This window comes from Pleurodeles waltl, chromosome 11 (assembly GCF_031143425.1).
Source record: "Pleurodeles waltl isolate 20211129_DDA chromosome 11, aPleWal1.hap1.20221129, whole genome shotgun sequence".
Taxonomy (NCBI): domain Eukaryota; kingdom Metazoa; phylum Chordata; class Amphibia; order Caudata; family Salamandridae; genus Pleurodeles; species Pleurodeles waltl.
Window position 1 is genome coordinate 681,540,569 of NC_090450.1, and position 18,717 is coordinate 681,559,285.

The window sequence follows — 18,717 nt, forward strand, 5'->3', positions numbered from 1 at the left end:
AACAGGATTATTCAGTTTGGGATCACAGGGCAGATTGCTGTCAAATGCAACAAAGAACTACCTCACTTTACTTGTGTGTGAGTGTCACACAAAGGAGAAATGTCATGAGAACGAATTGTGACCTAGGTTTGGAAAAGTAGATTCTAAAACTTGCTTTGTACGTTTATCAGAGCTAAATTATTTCCCTGCATCCATACTTTGATGTGTTGTAAGCATACAGTTTCAATGTGGTTACATACACCTGTGAAACCTGCAATACACCGCTGATGGTTAGCTGCTTTGATTACGCATGGCATGGGGAAGATATGAACACAAATTGTTGGGTCCTCTCCATCTCACATGCCCTCTCTCAGCAAACCATTTTGCCTCCTTCTGAACGTCCCGTCCTCCTCATAACCACCCTCTATCTGACCCTCTTTAGTCACAAACTATTCAGACTCCTTTCCTGTTGGCATCCTGCCTTGATCCTTCTTTTGCCCTCTCATCCACATCACTAATATACCCTTATAAGCACTCTGCTAGCCCTCCAGCTGTGATCCTAACAGTTTACTTGCTGGTATTGCTTACCTCCAACCTTTCTGTGCTCCCCACACACTTCCCACTTCCTTCGTCTCTGCTCCGTTTTACTCTCCTTCATGGCATTTCCCATCACAACTTTTTTCTCATCTGGTTGCCCTCCACTATGCTACCACTTTACCACAGGGCCAGTCTACATGTACTAGCTGTGTGGAACACATCAAGTAGTTAGCATGGCTTCATGCCACACACGATGTTATAACAGGCAGAGACCATGGGTATGTCTGGTAGTAAAACAGAAATGGGGGTAATCATGCGCTTCCCCAAACCTAGAATTTTGTGTGTGACAACTGCTTTTCCTTCTCTGGAGAGTTGAAAAGTTGCAATGTAATTTTTGAATCACGTCTACTAGAGGGTACTGGCCCAAACAAGAACAAGCATTAGCATAGCCAATAGGTCTCACCTTTGGGATCTTGTGAGTACTTAGCCATGCAGAAATTATCCTGGGTGCTCCAATATCTACTGTTCTTTAACGTGGAAGCTTTGACACTATTAGGCACATCATAGTACTTCATTGTGAAGTACTTTTTTAAAGTGTTTTTTTTGTACAACTGGTAGTCTAAAATCACGTATCTGGAAGTGCATTCATACACAATAATGAATATGGCAGGCCGTGGTGGAAGCGCTGCTGTGCGCGATCAATGGAATGGGACGGCCTGGATGCTGATAAGGGGGCTGGCACTGGACTACGATGCATTTGCTGCAAGTCTGTAAACCTTCCCTCCGAAAGCTGAGGAAATTGGAAAATATTCTGAGAAGCAGATGGCTGAGGGGAGCAAGAAGGGCTGTGGTCGAGGCGCTGCTGTGTGTGATCAGCGGGGTCGGAGGGCCTGGTGCTGATAAGAGCGCTGGCACCGGGCCATGATGCTTTTGCTGCAAGTCTGAGCTCCAGGTCTCCGAAAGCTGAGGAAATCAGCAAATATTCTGAGAAGCAGAAAGCGGAGGGTGAGAAAGGGAGGGAAGGAGGCTGCACAAGTACTGGCCACAGAAAAAAATGCCATGACAGCAGGGGGGAGCGAGAGGGTGAAAGAGAGGAAGAGAGAGGGTAAAAGAGGAAGGAGGGACTGAAGGAGGCTGCACAAGTAATGGCAACACAAGAAAAAAAAATACTAATTTAATGCTATAACCAAACAAAATGCCAATCAGAAACGAAATAAACCGGCAACAGTGGGAGGAGGGTGATTGGAGAATGGGACAAGAAACAAGATAAGGACATGATTTACAGCCATGAGCGCGTGGCGCTTTAGAAAACCAACAAACAACATTACTTGAACACGAGCCGAACAATTGAAGAGTATTGCCCCGAAATTAACTTAAATGGCCAGTAGAGAACTGAGAAATGTAACAGGGCCAGTCTCAATGGGAGGGAACAACACACCAAAAGGAGGGACAATTGGCAAGGACTCAGCACTAAAAGGCAAGACATTTCTAAAGGTTCATGAAGGAATGAATGAAAAATGGTGGGCGTGGTAAAAGCCCAGAGAGCAAATGCAGCATGTCTTGAAGAGAAAGCGCATGGTCTGCCTAGGCGATACCTAAAAATGAGGTGAGAGAAGACAGAAGAGTGGCTTGTGGGATTCAAAACTCTCCCAATCCAACAGGTGAAGGTTTGCTTCAGAATTCATTAATGGATTCTAGCTGTTCAACTAAAGCTGTGCGAGTTTAGCATGTTCTACACCAACAAGTTCAACATGCATCACACTTAAATCTCACTTGTGATGAATGGCTACTGAGGACACAAACTTCCTGCCACTACACCTTACATCAACCTAAAGTATATTTTTAGAAAAGAAAAGATATCTGATATCGGACAAAACAAAAGTGCATCAAAATAAAGTCTGTAAAGGTGGTTTCTTCCTTGGTCAATAATAGAGTTCCCAGATCTATAAGTAGAGCATGGTTATTTAAGTTCCCTTTTTGTTTTGGAAAAGATTACCAATTACCAAAAAGGTATTCTATTCTTTGCTAGTTATTACATAAGCAATACACAGCTGCAAAAAATTAGATGCAAAATGTTCCATCAAATTCCAGTTTCACACTTTGGGACAACAATAAAACATTAATAAGTTACTTATGATTAAGACTGCAAATATATTGCCCTATGACACCAAGACATTAAAAAACATTTATATATATATATATATATATATACATATATATATATATATATATGGGGTATATAAATGTATTGAAGGTAAAAGTGCACCGTATAGGCTCTGTCATTTTGAGTATTTCTGCTTCTTCCCAATAGATGAAGAACGGACCAAAGCAAACAAGAATTGTTCTGGGGCACTGACACACCATGGAGAAATCCTTGCAGGACTGTGGGCTCCTAAAACATTAGGAGGGAGCTATTAATAAACAGTGAGAGGTATTCCACCATACCCAGGGGAGTCAAGCAAAAAAATGGGCCTGGATACCATGTACAACAGAGAAGCTAGATCATAATAGAATTGGGGAAGCCATGCAGAACATGAGGGTTTGTGGTGTTGGCATACTGGAATAGCCTCATACAATATAGGCTTCTAAAAAAAAGTGGGTACAAGCAACACTGAATCGGGGTTACAAAAAGAGCTGCAATGGCCAGGCATCTCAAAATATAGGGATAAGCCAGAGCAAGAAGAGTGTCTTCCAATACACTGGGTGGGCGTTATGCAGAATAGGGCTGCCAATGAGCTGGAAGCTCAGCCTTGCACAACGGGGCTTCCTAAAACATGGGACAGAGACTCTCATCCCACCCTTCTCCCCTTTCCCTAGAGCCTCATCTGCTCGGTAAATGAGTTCTACATATCTCAGGATAAATTTCATAAGTAGTTCACTTGTCAAGACAGGACAAGAGTAAAAAATAAAAGCAAACCTTTCAAATAGTCTGTGGATAACTGATGAATTTCCAAACTACTTTATACAGGAGCTGCACTAAAAGTAAAACTTAGACTCATCCAGAATGGGCAAGAGAGCTACAAAATGTGTTCCACATTACAAGAAAGTACTTCAGCTTTGAATACATTTCTAAGGGAGATTGGCCTTGCACCAAATCTGCATATACAGAGAGGAGTCGACTGAAGGAGGACTGTTTCATAATGGATTCATTACTCATCTTTTCTGTAGTGATCAAAACAAAGTCCGAAAAATATTCAGTGTTCGGTGATTTCACTTGAGAAGCAGTGCAGCAGACAGATAGCAAAGTATATGCAATTTTTTTATCAGTTGCTCCACAAATACCAAAACAGTTCTTAATGCTGTTTCAGTAAAAGATGTTCATGAACAGTACTCAGTGCTTGTGGTGACCACCCAGTGATAACACAAAGCATGGAAGTACGGTATAAACGATTGTTCAATTGACCGGGGGTATAATCCAACAGTGTAATTCCAATCCTAAATGGGCTAAACACCAATTGCAACAGCCAACATCAATGTCTCCAGTACATCTGCCCCTATGTAAAGAACATTTCGACCTTCCAAGCCAGTTAAAAGGGCATCATCAGTTCAATTATCACTGCAAAGCCCAATGTGGCCTCTGACCCTCAGTGTTTGCACTTTATAAGTTCTATCGAATTGAGATAATTTGCTGACAATTTAAATTAACACAATGACTTTTTTTCCAAGTAACCCAAATGAGTCTGAGACAAACATTCAGTGTTTTTGCCTGTAGTGACTGATGCCCACTCCACAGTCCACAACGAACATTCTTGGGCTTAAATAAATATGTTAGTCCTGATGATGAACCATTAATGACTGGAAGGACAAAATATTGCAGCCACGTGGTAAATTAGACTGAGGCTCGACCCAAGATTAGACAACTATGGCAAGTTAAAACACACCTTCCAAGACCCAAATACTCAAGACATGTACAGAAAAACATAGAAGCAACACATTCATTGCTATACAATGAGATAAATCAGTTCATTAAAAGCAAAAAATGCCTCACAGATTTTGAGCTCATTGAAAAATCGCTTTTTATTGATTCTTTAGTTGATTGTCATAATTACATTGGAACAGCCAGCGCTTTTCTCTCTCAAACAGAGCTTCCTCGGATTTTAGTAAATTATTATCCAGCCTGACTCAATCCGTGCCTCATAAGGTTCACCTCTAGTCAGTCTGGTCGGCCCCAGTGTCGTATCCACTTTATTTCTGTGTCACTTCATTACTCGCCATGTTTGGTATACGCAATCCACAGACGAATGTTGGTTTCGACCTGTTAGACTGAAGACATAAATGCTGCCGACTGTATTAAGGGATTTATCCCTGAAGGACCACACAGTTGATTACACAGTACCTCCTGACCAATAGCTTTTTTTGCATACACATACGCTTTCAATGTTTTGTCTAATCACTGTGTGATCTCTGCAAGTAATAAACACTATTCGTGCATTTCTGTGTCATTGCAACTGTTGTAGGATTGATTTTTGTATTTCTGTGGACATATTGATTAAATTGCATGGGTCTACCGTATAGCTTCTCAATTAATACCACCAAACATTGAATGCTGTTAAGATAATTTATTTTATGATCAATATACCAAAAAAAAGATATGAATGAGTCCATAGTGAACCACTGTTCCGTTACAGTTCTCAGGTTCCAATAGGGAGTGCTGTCGTTTTTTGTTTCATGACTGAAAGAGGAAGCACTTTCAAGCAGCTAAAAAGAACATGGACTATGTTCAATTGTAGCAAAGAAGGATAAGTGAAAATCTGAAAAGGGGGTCACACAAGAACAATTAAAAGATCCACAACAAGGACAGAGGAAGACGTATGCTGCCGGGCAAAAACAGTAGTAGAAGAGTGGTAAAAAAGGGTTGCAGAAAGAGTGGGAGAATAAAAAAAGAAAAATACAAAAGTGGGTAGTGCCCCCTGGAATCTGGATAGAAGCATCTAATTAATGATATTACTCACTGAGTGACATACGCTTGAATAAATACAAAGTTAACGAGTGAGTCCCTAATGAGACAGATTCTATGAGTAAACTTTTCGTAAATGTCTATTCTGAGTACCGGGGGAGGGGTCCAAAATTACTGGCCTAATCCATGCTCAACATGGGGATGCTTACGTAATGGGAAATATCAAGTAAAATGGAGGTTTCTAACTTACTGTATGGAAGCTAGTCAAAGTAGTGGAAAGAGGGGTGTAAAACTGGTACTGAGGGAGAATAATAATAATATACAGAGTATAATCATATACATGATTGAAGTTACTGTAATACAGATTTAGGAAAGTTATTGATGGAGTTTAACCCTGTATATTGTTTAAGACTGACCTTCAACTAACTTTTTTAAATGTTTTAGATTTATTTGTCAAGAAGGGGAGATCTATTGAGGAGGAACGGAAAATGTTACTTACCCAGTAGGCCCCTGTTTGTGGCATGTAGTGATGTAGATACACATGCTCTGCATACGTTTGCCACCTAGTGTTGGGTCCGGAAGTTTGCAAGGTGTGTTTCTTTGAAAAGTCGTTCGAGTCACCAGGTGTAGTGACTCCTCCTCTTGCAGGTAATGTGCATGGAAATCGACTCCATTGTTTGGTTTCCCTCAGGTGGGTGAGAATGGAGTGTAGCTTAAGAGTAGAGACAGAGATATCCATGCAAATATATATTCAAAATGGTAGAGACTCCGATTGCCACAGGTGTCTGGGGAGGAGGGCTGGCACATGTGAATCTACAGCACTACATGCCACAAACAGCTGCTTACTGGGTAACATTTTCCATCTGATGGCATTTGTGGCTGTAGATGCACATGGCCTGCATAGACTGTAAAGCCATGCCCCCTAAAAGCTGTGGCTAACCCAGGGGTGTTGCTGTGATCTGGAAAAGTGTACACAGCACTGCCTGTCCTAAAATAGCTTGTTGGAATGCTAAGATTTCCACACAATAATGCTTGGTGAAGATGTGTGGTGTGGACGATGTAGCTGCCTTGCAAATGTTCGCTATGGAAATATTTCCTAAAAAGGCTGTAGTTGCTCCTTTTTTTTTTTTTACAAGTCGAGTGGGCTCTAGGAAGAACAGGTAATGGTCCTTTGGCTTTAGTATAGCAGGTCTGGGTACATTTTACAATCCACCTGGCTATGCCGAATTTAGATACAGGGTTGCCTTTGTGTTGTGAAAAAGCAATAAATAGCTGTGTGGTCTTTCTAAAAGTTTTAGTTTTATTGATGAAGAACATAAGCTCTCTCTTAAAAGTGTGGAGGGATCCTTCAGTAGTAGAATCTGGCTACTGAAAGAAGACTGTCAATTCGATAGATTGATTAAAGTCGAACTGAGATACCACCTTTGGAAGGAACTTAAGGTTAGTACGAAGATCTACTTTTTTATCCTTGCGTATGTGGAAAAAAGGTTCTTGCAGAGTTAAAGCTTGGATTTCACTTACATGCCTAAGTTGAATGATAGCAACTAGAAATGCAACTTTCCACATTAAAAAACTGATGTGGGAATGAGTGTAAAGGCCCAAAAGGTGGACCCAGGAGTCTTGTGAGTACAATATTAAGATTCCAAGAAGGCACTGAGGGAGTCCTTGGTGGAATCACTTGCTTAAGTTCTTCCATAAAGACTTTGATTACAGGGATTTTGAAGAGTGAAAGATGTGGTCTGTTCTGAAAGAAAGCAGCTATGGCTGCCAAATGCAGCCTTATGGATGTGTATGTCAAATTTGCTTTTTGCAAATGGAGAAGGTATGAAAGAATACCTTGCACAGTGACTTTGAAAGGGTCCCACTGTTTGGACAGACAGTAGCAAATAAAACATTTCCATTTTGCTAAATAACATGCTCTAGTGGTGGGTCTACATGCTTCCTTAAGAATTTCCATGCATTCTTGAATCAGGTTAAGGTATCCAAACTCTATGACCTCAGGAGCCATACTGCAATGTTTAATTCCTTCGGATTTGGGTGCCTGATTTGATCATGGTTCTGAGTGAGAAGGCCTGGGTTGAGGGGAAGCTTCTCATGAGGAACTACTGATAGTTCTAGAAGGGTGGTGAACCATGGTTGTCGGGCCCATGTGGGGGCCACCAGAATAAGTGTGAGGGATGTTTGCCTGAGCCCCGATCCATAAACTTGGGAGAAGGGGAGGTGGAAAAGCGTAGGCAAATATCCTTGACCAGTTCATCCATAGAGCATTGCCTTTGGACTGAGGGTACGAGTACCTGGACGTGGGGTTTGGGCATTTACATTTGTAGTGACTAGGTCTATGTCTGGGAACCCCCACTTTTGAAAGTAGAGGAACAGGACTTGTGGGTGGAGGTCCTATTTGTGGACTTGTTGCTGCATCCTGCTAAGGTTGGCAAATTTGGCGTATGCCCCCGGAAGGTGTTCCCCTGGTAGTAGATGGATGTTGTGGCAAATGGGCCAATGTCAGATCTTCTTAGATAGACAAGACAGCTGTAACAACGTGTCCCTCCACTCCACCCGCCACGTTTCTGCACATAATACATGGTCGTCATGTTTTCTGTGTAGATCAGGTCTTACTTTTTTCAGGAGATGCTGTTGGCTCTCTGACTTACCACTGCCCCATGGTCCCAGAAGTGGGGAACCATAGTGAATGATGTGTTCTCAAGGTAAAGCAACATGCTGATTGGCTCTCTCCGCGGCAAAATAAAAGATTTAAAGGGGCAGGCTCTCTATAGACAAGCTCGTCAATCAAGGAGTAAAAAAAATGTTTAATACAACATAGCTTTCACTGAGAAACCATTCTGAAGTGAAAACACCCCGATTACTGTTTTGTATTAGTGATCTTGAAGGAGAAATACAATGTCGTCTGACGAGGTGGGCCCCACAGGTTTTCTCAACATAGCCAGAGGGAAGTGTATGGCAATTGCTTATAATTTTAACTCCCTGGTATATCAATAAAAGCTCATCAAACTGTACTGATACTTTTTTTTTTTTTTTTTTTATTTGCTCATGTTTTCATTACAGGTCACCAGTTGAGGAAGTACATACGCACATCCGTGTGAGGTACATTGAGATGTAGGCACACCTGTCACGACAGCCAACTTACTCTCCTCCAGTAAGGACTGGGTTTTTCCTATGGTCCAGAAGAAATGCCACTAAATCCGTAGGGACTAGCAAGGCTGTGAAATATGTAGACCTTGATTCTGGTAGTGTAGGATTGATGCAGCATGCCACCTAATTGTGGGTGAAGGCATTTGCTCCTAAAAGCGATTGCTTTGGGTGGCTGCTGTGTCCTCGATGACTATGTTTTGAGGAATACCACAAATGGAACAGTGTACCTGGCTAGACTTTGTTTTCTTGGGCAAGACAGGGGTGTCTGTATTCACTGTACATTGCTTCAAAGGGAGTGCTTGCATCTCAACAACTGTGTCTACGTCAGACTTTGAGTTCTTGACTGAAAAGGCCTCCTCCTCAGCCACCCAGGCCTCTTGCAGTTCTTCCTCCTCCGACTCGACATCTTGTTGTCAGAAGATGTCTAGTGTCTACTTGATCTCCTGTCACTGCATTTCTTTATGGTGGGCCGTTTGGTCCTGTAAACTTTTCTTGGATCTAAAAGACTGGCAATCCTCGCACTCTTCCCCTCTGTGGTCTGGAGACAAACACAGATTGCAGACCTGGTGTTGGTTAGTCAGCGGGAACTTCGTGTTGCAACTAGGACAGAAATGGAAGGGAGTCTGTTCCATCAGGAGTTTATTCTTGAATTCGATGAATCGAGAAAATGGTGACCCAGAGGGCCTCTGTCAGAGCATGTCGATCCACTGGGTGCTTTTTTCTGTACCAAAAGGAAAGGATAGACATGCGTGTCCGATAACAATACAGACAATAATGGGTGTATCCCAAACAGAAAGAGTCTGAAAAAACAGCCTCAGCCCAGACCTCAATAAAAACAGGACCAGAACCTTTGGCTGAAGAAAACAATCTAACAATGGAGTCGATGCCCATGTGCACTACAGCAAGAGGAGTCACTACACCTCGTGACATGAAAGACTTTGAAGAAAAACAACTTGCAACTTTACAGACCCAACAGTAGATGACAGAAGTATTCAAGGCATGTGTATCTAAAGCCACAATTGCCACCACAAACTTCATTTCCGAAAGCAGCGCCTAACCCTTTTTTAAGATTCTGTATATGAGATTTCAAACTTTGTACTAGTTTAAATTTTGTGATGAGGCACTAGTCACTTTAAGATTTTTTTCAAGATTGTATTAAGTATACTGTGTGTTTTGCTTTTTTTTGCAATTGTTTTAACTTACAAACTACTAACATTTTAGTTAATTAAAAAGAGTAACCTTGCATTGTAGTAGAGGACTCTTACTCAGTGTAAGTCATAAGAAACAAAGGAGAGCTTCTATTATACCAGAAGAGACCACTAATAAAAAAGAACCCGTAAAGCAGAGGGAAGTCAAATGGAATGAGAATTTACCAATAGACTGCGTGGCCGCCATGCAGAATGAAGAGTTGTTTCAAATATACTGGAGCAGTCCGTGGCTCTTAATATACTGAGGGGGGGAAAGCCATGCAAAATGGAAGAGCTACTGATACACTGAGTTGAGCTAGGCAGAATGGGGAGGACCCAATGTAGCAATATAATGGGCTTGGTCAAGATACAAAGAACACTGGGATAGAGGTTTCAAAAAAAGGGACGGAAGGAGGGAACATCACACAAATAACACGTTTACCTGCGTGTGCCGGAGCAGAGAGCGGGAGGGTCGCAAACTCCTCCAGGAGGTCCACAGTGCCACCAGAGAGCAACGAGCAGTCGAGAAGGGTGTCCTCCCCAGCCAGAGAGTCTGAGTCCAAGCAGAAAGTAGAGAGAAACCCCCAGCACCAGTGGCAGCATGAATGGCAAAGGACAGCAGATGGTTAGTGCTTTGGTGACAATGCTGGGAAGATAGCGGGGGCAGGAAAATGGGGTGCGCCCCCGGGGTAAGGCATGACCAGTTTTTATGGGCTGTGGGAGATTTCTCAAGAAAAAGCATGCATGTGGCAGCAGCAGTGGTTCAGTTAATTCAGACAGGAGCTGCACCAGTACATATACACAATCGCATATGCTCTTCCAGGCCACACATGATTCCTACATACACCACAAAACTCTTCTGACGGCATTGGTCCTAATCACTTCATGTTTTACTTCTCTGAATTGTAAAAGCAGTATAAAACTCACAGAACGGCGTTTTCTAAATACACATCAGTATAAAATTCTCGTTTCAAAAAAAGATGACCACCTGTGCATGTTTCATAAGTTGTGAAAAAAAGAGTAATACATTAAAAAATATAACTAATTACAAATTCAGAAAAAGTTAACGTGGGAGAATAGGATATCAAATAGCAGTAAGAACAGAGCTTTGTCATATAACATAATCCCAGAGGTCTTGCTGTATGTTTTCACACTTTAGAAGCGTACGAAAATCTGAAAACCCAAGAAAATAATGTGCTCAATAATGTCAATTTTCTAAACAAAGGCATTAAAATGGCAGAAGTGGATGGAGGTGAGATATACAACTACATATACATCTTCCAAGCAAAGACAACAATAATGGAAATAGCTGTACCTGGATTGCACAAAACTATCACCCCTGAGTGACCACGGCTTTTGCATTGTGTACAAAAGAGGCCTTTTGCTTAACAGACCTCATTCATGTTATTGGCTTAGAAGCATGATAATGTAAGTCAGTGTGCCAGTCTTCAAACCTGTGATCTGCATGTTATGTCGAGATCTCTGCAGTCGCTTACAGCCTACCTGGCTTCCTTCAACCAGCCTCTTTCAGCCATCGGCTTGGGGCTTTGTCAATAATGTCTTGTCTCAGCCCGGTGGAATGTTCACCTCTCACTTAATGGTAGTGGCTATTTGGGTGGGTGTACTTCACTGGCACCCTAGTGCTTCAACTGAACTGCATGTGGGACAGGGAAGTGGAAGCAGTATGTGGTAAATATGTCACTCATGATTTCAAGTATTTATCATTTCACACTAAGGTTCATTATGGATAATCAGCAGCATCTCAGGCTGCTATTCTGACCACATGTTAGGAAATAGGATGCCCTTTACTGTTTACCATTTATATTCTGAAACAACATACCCAAATGGTAACCTGTCAGAGTAATTTGTTTCAGAATGTATATGTTACTTGTGGTCCAATGCCACGGCCTTACTGACCCACTTTACCAGGACATTTATACTCTCGTTTACCACCCAGCACCATGACATGGAGGAAATGGGCCACACGGATGAAAGTCAGACATCAATGTGCGTATTTATGCTGTCAATGCTAAACCACGCTTTCTTGCAAAGGAACATGCAAGCAGCCAGCGGGACATCATGGCATTCACCTAATCCATTATATTACGATACATAATTGAATAAACTGGCAAACCTGAACTAACAAATAAGAGAAAAACTCTCAAAGGATCTAGTTTTTCACAGGGATTTTCAATGAGGTTTATGGTCTGAGTAAGTACAGTTCTCAGTTTTTCCCATGTAGTCAACAGCTCATGAATCTCACTGGAGCGGAGGGGTAGCCAGACATTTTGAACTAAATTCTTTTAAAAAAGAATTCTGTAACCTATTTAACAAAGGTGTGAAGTGTTTAAAATAAATCCCTGTTTTTTTAACAAACTGCTGCAAACTTTTTCACAGATTACTGAAAATGTACACAGCAGATACAAATTGCCAAAACAGGCAATACTGTCTGCGGTTGTCTATAGAAAATGTATGCAGCCCTTCACCAAATTCCTCTGGATTCTAACATTTTCATACTGTGATAAAAGTACTATTCAATTTCAGCCATAATTTCTCAGATGGCAGGTTTCTCCTAGGATTAATTGGAGACACCGCATGAAGGATAGAAGGTAATTCAGAAACCCTTGTCAATAAAGATAATAATCTCAATAATAAATACCCCATAATGATAATAAACAAAAAATAACTAAATAATCATAGGCAAAATCATATTAACCATATTCATAATCAAAATAATAAGGACCACACGCCCCAAACTGAATTGTATTGCAGCACCAGAATCAACTGGCACTTTTACTATTGGAAATGTATTTTATTGACCTGAGAAAGACAAAAGCCTCATTAATCCCTCACTACTTTCCAAAGGATCACTTCTCTGCAAGTGGCTGAAAAATGAGAATGCATTTTATGAGTGTGTAGTGGTTGCGAATTATGTTTCCCAGTGTTTCTCATCACTGGTTTGTAGGAGCCCATGCTCTTGCTTTCCATTCTACTCTTCCCAGGTTGAGTTGTTACAAAAGTTTACTCACAGCATAGTTCCTAATTAAAAACTTCCAGGCAGAGCCGTTTCACTGAAATCTGAACACCGTGTCCTCTGTAGGATTAAAAAGCCATGATATGGCTTCGAAGGCTGACCACTACAAATTGGCCGCAGCATTTCCAACAAACTGGTGACAGGAGATTCGAAGGGTTTTTCCAGGCTGAGGTAGAAGAACATGGTCTGGTACAGGCAGCAGTTGGTGTAGTGGAGGTGGGAGGTAGGTGTCTGTATTCACTGTTATAGACTGACCCTCTGAGTGAATGAGGTGGAGGGCTGTGCAGACCCATTTCAGAATCTAGACTGATTCCTAGGCTTTTGGGTACGATGCTGGACGTGTTTTAAATTCTTGGGGGTGAAATAGAAACTAGGTTTGTGGCAATGTTGTGGGTGTTTTATGAGTTGTGCAACAGTGTTCACGCTTTTGAGCAGTGTGGTGCGCAGGATCTGCTTGCTAATCCTTCCTTACAGGACAATCCTCTACATATTTACAGGTCAGAAGCAATATAAAAGCATTCAAGAAGGCACTGTGCCTGTTATGCTGTAGCTGTGCATTTTATATCTCTCCCACAACCTTCCTGGAAAGTGCTCTTAATTAACGAGAAGAAAGCAAACAGTTGGGTTATGCAGTTTTTTAATACAAATTTGGCACGGGTTCAGGAACAAAAGGGAATGTAATCTCTACACAAAAGCAAAGTTGATTTGTAGAGCTTGTGACTACAGAAAATAGGTTATTTTTTCCACAACTCCCATGTAGGTGTAACAGCCACAGTTGGTCTATGAAATACAGGCACAAACTGTACCCCCGGTTTCCCGGCTCTGCACCAACCTGCACGTCTTGAGGCCAGAGAGTCTTGGGGCATGAGGCGCTGCGACATTGGTGGTTCAAGGCCAGGGATGAGGCTCTCTACAGCTGGCTCTTGTTTTCCTGATGTCAGCAACAGTATACAAAAGAAAAGGAAAGAAAGGACGAGGAAGAAGAAACTATCAATTGCTGGAGAGCCATGGAGCAAAATTAACCGCTGCAGCAAATTTATAATGCAATAAATGAAAGTATATATTTGAGCCATTACACCCTAAACATACTGGTGAAAAATCAATATTTAACACATTTCTGATTGACTAACGAAGAACACTACAGAATACAACACTGGCTGAAAGAGCTCGAGAAATGACCAACAGTATATATAACTATGGGACGTGTATACAATGGCGTTTGAGTTGGGTTTGGTGGCAGACTAGAAATTTTAATTTTGAGACTGTTGGCTAATTTAACATCAGTGATCGTGATTAGGACTCACAGATTCATAAAAGATCTGAGGCTTTGATAGTATTTCTGAGATGCTTTTTGCCCAAGCACCCAGCCTGCCACCAGCAGGCCTCAGTGTGATGCAGCACTGTGCACATTTTGGGCTAGGCAGTAATCGTAGAGCCTTCCTTTGTGTTCTGCTTTTAAGAACCCTTTCCGATGTCTCTACCCAATCAGCTGTCCAGTTCTTGTTTTTAATTTAGTTCCAGATGTATCTCTGTTGTGGATGCAGGGGTAGCAGTAAATATTTAAAAAAACGCCTGGTCACCTGGGAAAGTTTATAAAAAAAAAAAATAAAATAAAAAAAACAGTTACAGCGTGAACCTTCCAAACCTTAGTAAGCTTTAAATTTGGTGATGCTCTATTGCCAATCGATGTCTAATGTGATTTAAATGCAAAAATCTGTATTATACCCACTTCACAACTTTTATCACTTGGACAAACTTAAAACTAAAACATGTTTTTTTTAAAGTGGTGCAGACTGGGAAAGAAAGAACATTTTTGGAGTCTAGAGGCCCGATTTAGAATTTGCCGGATGGGTACTCCATCATAAAAGTAACAGGTTGCTGACCTCGGACGTGGAAGGCGGAAGTGGATCTTTGCTGCCTGAGGCATGTGAGCCAGTAGGCAGTCAGCAGTTGAAAAGCGGCCTGTTAACAGCAGAGGAGGTAGAGGAGGTAGAGGCGGTAGTGCCCGGGAGGGCCTTGCTGGGCTTGGCTGAGGGAGTGAGGAGGGAGCATGAGGAGCACGAACTGAAGTCCAAGCCTCTTGCCCAGAAGCCTATTGCCCAAGCCTACAGTCTAAAGCCCCAAATGCTCAGGAAAACAGCTGTCTTGTGCTTAAGTTGCATGTTGCACAGTCTGTAAAGATTGCGAAATCTGCAAAGTGGCCAGGAAACCAGGAAAACCAGAGAGCTGTGGAAGGCCAACGCATGACTAACTGAATTGGAGTCAAACTGGTGTAGAGGTCCAGTAGTGGCAGTTACAGTGGCAGCTATAGTGGCCTGAGACTCAATTCTGGAGCGATAGTTCAAGTTTAAGGAGAATAATTAACTTGAACCCTGGTCAGCCCTGGTCAGAGGGAGTAGGTGATGTGAAGTGATTTGAAAAGAGTGGTGAAAAGAGTGGTGGTGACGATTTATTTTTTTAACTGAATGATAAGGTGTGTCATAACAGCCGCAATAGCCGCAACAGTGGAAGCGGTTCCAAAAGTTGACTGTTCTTAGCCAGGCGTCTGGCTCTTATAGCTTGTCTACTAGGTGTATGAATATTTGGCGTCACCTATATATTCATACACTTATACATTATACAGGTGATATTTCAGTGCTTCTGGTTTCATACTGCTGTTTAGTGACGCTTGGTGGCATTTTTGGCATTTTTCTTGCCTCTTACCCTAAAGCTTTGACGTCCACCTTCCCCAGGTCTACCATATCGGAGTCTTCTGATTCGAACTCACTGAGTGGGCTTCAAAGTGAGGGCTCCTTGTCCTCGGTGCTCCTTATTCGTCAAGAGACCTTTAGAGAGACTCTTTAACATTGTTAACTAAGTTCTAATCTAGAGTGTGTGGCATAACTATGACTATCAAGAAGCTACGCTCAGGGCACCTGCTTCCAGGAAGATCATGTATAAAAACTAAATATAATCCCCTTCGGAACAAAGCAGATCTGGCAATTCAGCTGAAGGGTCAGAAGCAAATATTTACTTTTTGGGAAAAAGAAAAAAAAAAAAACATTCATGAGGCACCAAATAGAGCTACCCCGCTTAGCATGTCACTTGGCACAGAGCTGAAGGCCCCCCACACGGGAGTCTTATAACATGGATGAATTGGATAACTTGGAAAAAATTCAGGAAAGGGGAGCTGAGGGTTTGGGGCAGATTGTCTCGGAGCCTTTCTCTTAAAGCATAGAGAACAACCAAAACAGCCAGAACTTTCAGAATGTTCAGCGCACTCAGAACTCTCTGAATTCCTTGAACCTGTCCAGGCTATAGCCCTATTCCTCTCCTCCTTTCCTATCCACCCAGCTAGTTAGTCCCCCCCTCCACTAACTGAGCACAAAGGCAATTTTCCAGTGGTAGTTAACAGCCTCCAAGAAGTCAGTGCCTTTTCATTATCTACAGCATCCTTGGCTGCTGGGCCCCAAGATTTTACATTGCCCGATCTGGATCTTGACCTATGTAAGAGGTACGGTTTTCAGACTAAAGATCTTTCGCCTCTTCCTGGGGTGTCCATGCCCACTCTTGTACATTCAACATGTCTGCACTTGTTTAATAGTACTCCCTACCTACAAGACTGTGTATTCTCATTTGTCTGTGTCCTATACCCATTAAGTAAGTGGTATTCTATGAAGTAAGTGGTCAGGCTCTCGACCCCTCTGAACAGCTTAGAAAATTTATTTTCATCAATACTAAAGCTCATGGAGAAATTTGTAGGAGGACTGGACTGCATCCTCGATTCCGTGTCTGCAATCCTAAAGGAATTGGCTAAAGAGAATACAAAGAGGGACTAAAGTGCAAACTCATTAAATATGAGGCTTGCCCCACCACTGGAATCAATAGATCAGTTGGCCTACAGGTCATCTCCAAGAGTAATTCCTGGGGTATGACAGAGTGGATGCAAGCACCCAGGCTGGTGGACCCCAATGTAGTAGGCCCTGTGACGGAAAGGAATTGTTAGATAGTCCAGTGGACTTTACCTCCAAGGGATAAAAAATGAATCAAATAAACTACCATCACTGTCAAAACAGCCGGCGCAGAAGTTATTTCCAATTTTTAAATCTCTGCCTAGACAAAAGAGTGGTCTCATGGAGTCTCCCTTCTCATCTTCCTCCTACATTAGGAGCAGAAAAAAAATTAGGGAGATGGAGATAAAGTTAAAGGAGGGAAACTATGGAAAAAAAAAAAAAAGAAGAAAAGACCTTTCCCGCGGATTAAGATGAAAGGCAGAAGGAAAGTACACTTTCCAGAGTTGTTAGTTCCTCCAGAAACAGGACCACTGCCACTGTCTCTGTCATTACATTCTCTTTTGGCTACACGGCCTATTGTTTCCATCTGGGTGCCCGGAAGAGAACATAAGTCTGAACTTTTTCTCACCCATCCCTCGGGATTGCCTTCAGCCTTGAACTCAACGGCTATGCCTTTTCTGCCACCTGGGTCAATGGGTGATTCCAATAATTTGAATGTTTCTTTTCCCAGGGATGGTGGTTCCACTTTTGGCCATATTGTGGATAACAATATAGCGGACTTTATCCCAATCTTTGACATAGATTTAACTCTGAATAGATCCACTCCATTAAGATGCTTCTAAGAGTGGAGTGCACTAAACCTAATTTCAAGCCACAACATTGATTTGGTTTCCTTATTGGACTCTAATGCAGGCTGTAAGTCTACGGTCAAATTCCACTCTATGCTCTTGGCGAACCTGGTCCTTCAAAATGCCGATTTTATGCAATGTCATGTGAAAAATGGAGTTCCTTTCTTGGGTAGTGCTGTTGCTCCGGGGGATAAAGGAGTAGCTCAGGTTAATGATGGTTACTTTTCGCCTGAGCTATTTAAACCCATTAAACCCACCGAATATTCTGTGCTTGAATCTAGAACAGATCAGAAGGCCCTTAAAGTCTCCCTAACAGGAAGGTGCAACTGCGAAAATTACGATCTGTAACAGAACAAAAAAATAATGTATGGGATGAATGGGGCAGGCTCCCGGGCATCCTAAATTAGACGCGGGGGTTCAGGTCCAACCATTTAACTAGCATTGGTTTAAATATTATCTCATGGAATGTAGCAGGGGTAAAGTTTAGTAGGGAAAAACTATCCTATCTTAGTTTGCCTAATCCAGACTTGATTTGCCTTTAGGAGACTTGATCTGATATAGATCTACTCTGGGATGACTTTTTTGTTATTGATTGTAAGGCCACTACATCTGGAAGGGGCACGCTAAAGGGTGTGTTGCTTGTCTGTTGTCAAACACACTTAAATGGGATTTTGCTTGTTATAAGGACCCCAGCAATCTCTTTATGGCCTTAACCTTTCAACTGTATAATACTTTCCTGGGCTCCACCCCGTTGTTACTAATTAATGCTTATATACATTCTGAAGCGCCTTTTGATGCCTTGCTACAGAGGGTCTTTGCCTTTATAGAGAACAAATTAGATAGTGAGTCTCCCCCATTTATAGTATTAGTAGATTTAAATTGCGAGATATCCAGCCGTGCCCTTTGACAGGTGCGTGATGCTGAGAGAGATGCTGCTCTGCGAATCCCACAGTGTGTCTTCTTCCCTTTGATAAGAACAAACAAAAGAGGGAAACTCCTCCTTAGCCTCCTTAGGAAAAATGATTGTATCATAGTTAATGGAAGATCTCCCTTTGATCCTCCTGCTTCCTTTACTCACATTGTTTCGGAGGGAAAGGCAATTTTAGATTATCTGGTGCTTGGGTACTCCAGAATGATTTGAAGATTCTAAACACCTCTCTGTGACCATAATCGGCTTCTTTTTTCCTTAGAAATTTATCTACCAGCGTTGCGGTCTTGGGAGATGGGTGGGTTAACCCCGATCTTTGATAAAATAACAGGCAGGTCTCAATGGGACCCCCAAAAGGATTGAAGGGGTCTCGGAGATGTTGGG

General features: G+C 42.0%; 1 protein-coding gene across 11 annotated transcripts in view; it reads right to left on the minus strand.

Moving 5' to 3' along the window:
* AAK1 (AP2 associated kinase 1) overlaps positions 1 to 18,717 on the minus strand; it is a 244,600-nt gene that overhangs the window by 72,749 nt on the left and 153,134 nt on the right. For 7 of the 11 annotated variants that reach the window (XM_069214196.1, XM_069214195.1, XM_069214194.1 and 4 more), the window contains one exon: positions 13,617 to 13,715. In XM_069214196.1, the coding sequence (XP_069070297.1) occupies positions 13,617 to 13,715 (99 nt within the window). Of the gene's footprint in view, positions 1 to 10,192; positions 10,304 to 13,616; positions 13,716 to 18,717 lie in introns of all 11 variants that reach the window. The other 4 variants (XM_069214193.1, XM_069214191.1, XM_069214190.1 and 1 more) reach the window with 1 other exon arrangement.